This window comes from Sinocyclocheilus rhinocerous, unplaced genomic scaffold (genome assembly GCF_001515625.1).
Source record: "Sinocyclocheilus rhinocerous isolate Xijiao unplaced genomic scaffold, SAMN03320098_v1.1 scaffold1033, whole genome shotgun sequence".
Taxonomy (NCBI): Eukaryota; Metazoa; Chordata; class Actinopteri; order Cypriniformes; family Cyprinidae; genus Sinocyclocheilus; species Sinocyclocheilus rhinocerous.
In genome coordinates, this window is record NW_015625039.1 from 123,326 (window position 1) to 129,499 (window position 6,174).

At 37.9% G+C, this 6,174-nt stretch overlaps 1 protein-coding gene across 2 annotated transcripts in view; it reads right to left on the reverse strand.

Annotated features, from left to right (window-relative positions):
- LOC107749371 (PDZ and LIM domain protein 5-like) overlaps window positions 1-6,168 on the reverse strand; it is a 29,332-nt gene extending 23,164 nt beyond the window's left edge. The window contains exons 1-3 of one of the 2 annotated variants that reach the window (XM_016564522.1): window positions 6,084-6,168; window positions 5,832-6,053; window positions 5,716-5,746 (exon numbers count right to left, since the gene is read on the reverse strand). In XM_016564522.1, the coding sequence (XP_016420008.1) occupies window positions 5,716-5,746; window positions 5,832-6,053; window positions 6,084-6,117 (287 nt within the window). In that variant the 5' untranslated portion in view covers window positions 6,118-6,168. Of the gene's footprint in view, window positions 1-5,715; window positions 5,747-5,831 lie in introns of both variants that reach the window. The other variant, XM_016564512.1, reaches the window with a different exon arrangement.
- Window positions 6,169-6,174: the final 6 nt, after the last annotated feature.

Sequence of the window (6,174 nt, forward strand, 5' to 3'; positions counted from 1 at the left end):
TATATATACACATACACACACACACACACACACATAGATATACATATACAATTTTTAGTTTCAAAGGTCGGTAACAGTCAAGCAGCATTATAAAATTCTGCAATAACTAATAAAATAGTGATAAACTATTTCATGTTTTCAGATACCATGGTTTTACCGTCTGTTACTTGTCTGCAAACACACAATCCTGCAGCAGAAGCACAGAAGCACCGGCCGCATGCAGCCTGCAGCTCGACTCCTGCTGGAGGAGGATGCTGGGATAGCAGAGGTCACACAGGACACATATGCATTGAGCAGCTGGTAACACGCGGGAAACACAGCGCCACGACACCGTCAGCAGGTGAACGTCTTCTCACACACTCGCTGGAAAATTAATTTTACCCACCGAAAGCCACCATACGGCCGAATTACAGCTCTTTAATCTTTATTGATCACCGCATGGAGTCTGTTTGCATTAGAAAACACACAGCATTTTGTTACTCCTAAAAAATTAGTCTATTAAACAAAAGCAGATAAACACACCTATTATTACAAAACATAATGTTATCTTCATATTATATAACTACATCGTTACATCTCTACATCTCTGTTTTGAAGAGGTTCTTTTTCAGGTAAAAGTGGGTGGTTTGCTATATGCATTTATCTGATTAAAAATACAGTAAAAACAGTAAAATAGTGAAATATTATTACAATTCAAAATAGACGCTTTCTGTGTGAATATCTGTTAAACTGTAATTTATTTCTGTGATCAAAGCTGTATTTTCAGCATCATTACTTCAGTCTTCAGTGTCACATGATCTTCAGAAATCAGTATAATATGCCATTTTACTACTTAATTATGGTTAATTATTCAAACTTTTCCACAAAACATGGTTTCCACAAAAATATTGGGCAACACAACTGTTTTCAACATTGATAATAATCAGAAATGTTTCTTGAGCAGCAAATCAGCATATTAGAATGATTTCTGAAGATCATGTGACACTGAAGACTGGAGTAATGATGCTGAAAATACAGCTTTGATCACAGAAATAAATTACAGTTTAACAGATATTCACACAGACAACAGCTATTTTGAATTGTAATAATATTTCACAATTTTTACTGTATATACAAACATAAAAAGGTTTCATCACATCACTAGCAGCATTATTTCTAGTAATGATGGACTGAACTTTACTAATAAGCTGAAATCCAATGCAGTGCTGCCACCTAATGTCCACTAACAGAACTGCAGCAGTCTTTCAGCCTGTGGCCAACAGTGAAGGTGCATTAAAGTGAATAGAGGCATTAATATATAATCAGCACTCCGGTTTCTCTCCTCGTCACATCTCTACATTACACAGAGCTTTGATTGAAACACATTTCATTTCTTCAGAGTCCAGTGTGTCGTTCAGTTTTGTGGGCTCCTGAGGATAAATGTGACGATAAAAAATGGATAAAGAAACTGAATGAGAGAGAAATACAGAAAGAGGGATGTGTGGCCAGAAGGTGCAATCATATCTATTATTTATCTCTAATAAATAAATATCAGAAAAGTCCAGATCTCCTGTCATAGATGGGTGTTGTGTGTCAGTGCCTGACGGCTCTATAAAGGTTTGTGGGACGAAAGATCTCATACACAAAAGCTCATCAATCTTTTCAAATGACTGAACGACCCTGAGCTTCATTAGTGCTGCTTTAAGGTTTTCTGTGTGGTGACGGACATACAGATACAGCTCCATCCGCTTGAATGGGGAAAGACAGAAAATTACATTTTAAAAACATCTTTTACATGTGCAATGAATTCTAACCAGTAAAACCTAGCATTTTCTGGATGATCCAGACAACAGCAGCTAAATAAGAGTACTAGTCTTCACATGAGACTAACTTTAGCAGAGATCACTGTATTTATGCGCACTTCATATACAGTGGGTACGGAAAGTATTCAGACCCCCTTAAATTTTTCACTCTTTGTTATATTGCAGCCATTTGCTAAAATCATTTAAGTTAATTTTTTTCCTCATTAATGTACACACAGCACACAATATTGACAGAAAAACACAGAATTGTTGACATCTTTGCAGATTTATTAAAAAAGAAAAACTGAAAAATGCTCAGTATTTAGTAGAAGCACCCTTTTGATCTAATACAGCCATGAGTCTTTTTGGGAAAGATGCAACAAGTTTTTCACACATGGATTTGGGGATCCTCTGCCATTCCTCCTTGCAAATCCTCTCCAGTTCTGTCAGGTTGGACGGTAAACGTTGGTGGACAGCCATTTTTAGGTCTCTCCAGAGATGCTCAACTGGGTTTAAGTCATACTACTACAACTAATAATAATAATAATTATTATTATAATTATTAAATACACTACTGTGCAAAAGTCTTGCAATAAATCATATAATAAATAAGTCTTGTAATAATCCAATTTATGATCTAAATTATGAGATTTATGAGAAAAACGATGCACAAGTTCACAGAGGACAAAAGCTGTTTTAAACGCAAAGGGTGCTCACACCGAATGTTGATTTGATTTAGTTAATACAAGTAAATGTTACGCCCCTCACCAGGTTCAGGAAGCTTTCCTCCGTAAAATGCGCTGCACACACTCATTATTTGGGTTGAAGTGTTCTGGAACAGTGTTGTAAATAAAACTTAACCACTGATTTCTAGTTGTGTCCTCTTTTGGAAGACCAAACAAAGTAGTTTCGCTTTCACAACGAAACACACAGCGTCTTCACGACATGGCGGCGGCAACAACAATACTACAGCGAGAATAAAAGTCACGACTTCTTTCTTTGCGTGAAATTTGGGCGGCGTTATGCAAATCTTCCCACATCGTGACGTAGTCATGTGAGGGCGTGTTAGAACGAGCCGTTTTAGGTAGGTGTGGACCAGTCTTAACTTTTATAAAGAATATCTCTTTGGGTTTGAAACTTTAATCTTTGCGACTTAACGGATCTTCTGTTTGCACAAACAGCTTTTAACTCTCCAAAGACAGGAAAAAATGAAATTCCATCATATGACCCCGTTAATGAAATCTTTGAGGAACTCTAATTGTCACGAATCCGTCACTACAAAACTCAACCACTAAACCATCAGTTAACGCAGTGGTTCCCAAACGGGGGGCTCGGAGCTATGACAAGAGGGGCGCGGCAAGCCTGAGGAATAGTGTAAAGTCAGCAGATTATTTTGCAAAATAAACCTCTGCAGGGTGATAAAGACTACACTGCGTAATTTCCACGCTTATCATGCAGCCACTTGCCTGATAAGTAAACAATTGAATGCAAAATATTATTTTGACATTTTAATTACCTCAATATGACTCGTAGTACCCGCTTGAGAGCTCCGTTATCAGTTGTAGCAGTTGTGGTTGTATCAATAACAGACCACTAGATGGCGCCATTGAAGAATCAGAGTTGTATTGCAGGGAGCCATGTAGAAATATAAATGAACGATGCATAGTTCTGCTTTAAGCATGTAAGTTACAAGTTTGTGAAAATACTGCCAGAGCCAGGTACATAAAGCAGATGATGAACATGCTTAAGATTCACAAATACCAAAACAACAAGTCTAGCAAATAGAACCCAGTGATGTTCTGGATGCGGCGCAATGCGACACGACAAATCCATGACAGTAAAAACTGATGCCGTTTTATTTCTGACGAACTCCAGCGCTCTGACACAAAGGACAGTTGGGTTTGCAATGTTCACTTTGTCACGTCCAGTGTGGTGAAAAGACAAGGAAATATGACTAAGCATATGCCCTCAGATTCACCAGTACAAAGGTGGGTAATGAAGCTGAACATGTTACGATTTTATGTCCTGAAAACATTTTTCTCTACAAAAGGGGGGTCCGGCAGAAAAAGTTTGGGAACCACTGAGTTAACATAAGCCGTTTCAACAGTCAGAGTTCAGGAAGAAAAGAAAACAGAGGAAAGAAGAAACACGTCAGATGCAGAGAGACGAAAGAAAAGCTTTATTGGAAGATTCAGAGAGAAACACTGGAGCATCAGAGCCGTGAACTCAAGTACAGACAGAGAAGAACATACAGAAGAAACAGAGCTGCTTAAAGTCATGCAAAGAAAAACAGACCATCATACAGATCTAACATCCTTCAGACAAAACACGCCCCACAAACCCTGACGACTCTCACACACATTCAACATAGACACACTTCCTCGGGTCACATGACCGTCACTCTGTGATTGACAGGTGTGGGTGGGTCTACTGGGTCACATGACCGTCACTCTGTGATTGACAGGTGTGGGCGGGTCTACTGCACGTTAAGCACACGGGCCGAGACCCCATGATGCCAGTCTCTCAGCTTGTTGTACTGAGGCCGGACCAGCTCTGGGTCCACTCTGGTCACCCTGATGGCCCGACGGCACAGAGAGAGACAGGACAGACGGGAGATGAAGAGGAATAAACTGATTAATGCTCCGCAGGGAATGAGTAATGAACCTCAGCACAAACACACAAGGTGTTGAAAACAGCTATTAAAATATTAAACGCTTCTAAGATGAAGTTGAGAAATTTGCCAGAAGATTTCCATGAAGCTAAATGTTCTAGTATTAGACCAACATAGTGATCAGGACTAATAATTTGCTGATATTTGGCCTTTTAAAGACTGTCAGCTGATAACTGTGCCTGATTGACCAATCAAACACAGTTCCAGCAGCTGTCAACAGATGAACATTTTGCAGTTTCAGGATTATGTTTGAGTAAATCCTTGAAGTCACAATTTCTGAATGAATCCACGTTTTTGAACGAATCGAGTGAAACAATGATTCAATGACCCATTCATTAAGAGAGCCCTTTACTTCATTCCTGAATCAATCAGCTGTTTGAACGAATCAAATGAATGAATGAACGAACGACTCAATGACTTATTCATTAAGACATTTGCTGCCACCTACTGGCAGTTTTAGTTTCTTATTTAGTGTATCATTTCATTAAAAAATAATTTCATATTTGAAATCTGAAAATAAAAAAAAATCCATATTAATAAAGAACTAATTAAAGGAATAGTTCACCCAAAAATGAAAAAGAAAAAAAAAAAGAAACTTTTCTTTCTAAAGCTACTGTAACACCTATTTCATGATTTTCTCGTAACAATAATGGCTTTAAATTATCTTTTGTGGGTGATTTCGCAGCCAAATTTGATGTGTGATTAATATATGATTAATTAGATAGTGTAATTTTAATCGATTGACAGCCCTAAATATAATATATATTTTATAATTCATTTTTATTTAATATAATATTTGTACACAATTGATATTATTTTAAATATTATTTCAGCCACATTTCGATATCAGCACTTCCATTTCAGTTAGCATGCTGCCAACATAAACATTTTCTAGATTCTAGTAATTTATCTGATTATTTATAAATTGCATATAAAATTTTACAATAATATATAAAATTTTATTTGTATTTAATAAATATTTCTAACCAATTTATATTATTTTAAATTATAGAACACTATATTATTTTAATTTATTTCGGTATCATGCCTGTTTCATTTGAGTTAGGATGTCAAGGCAGCTCACTAGATTTTGAAACACAACATGTTCATAAAACAGCCCTGATTACCCACAATCCCATTTAATTACTAACAATCCCCTTCAGTGGGAGGATGGTTTGAGCACAGAAGATTATGAACAATCAGACAGAGGAACATCAGATAAGATGATCTGAACACACTCACACTCACACCAGCAGAACTTACTTCTTTCCAGGCCGGTTCTCCTGAGCTTGCTCTAGAGGAGAGAAGCAAGAAACACTTAACAGTTCTGTTGTAAACCTTTTGAAAGTATAAAGAAGGCCTGACTGAGCGGTCCGTACCGTTCTCTGTGCCGGTGATCTGCGCCAGGATGCGGAAGGAGCGTGACTGAGACGTGCCGGTGCGCGGGTGCCAGTCCTCCGTGTCCTCCATCAGACGCTTCTTACTGGAGTCACTCAGAGCAGAGACGTGGTTCACCTCCGGCTCCAGGACGGGCTTCCGGGTGGTTCTGATGCACACACACACACCAAACATTATCATCATACAAACAATCACACACACACACACACCAAACATTATCATCATACAAACAATCACACACACACACACACCAAACATTATCATCATACAAACATCATTAAACAATCACACACACACACCAAACATTATCATCATACAAACATT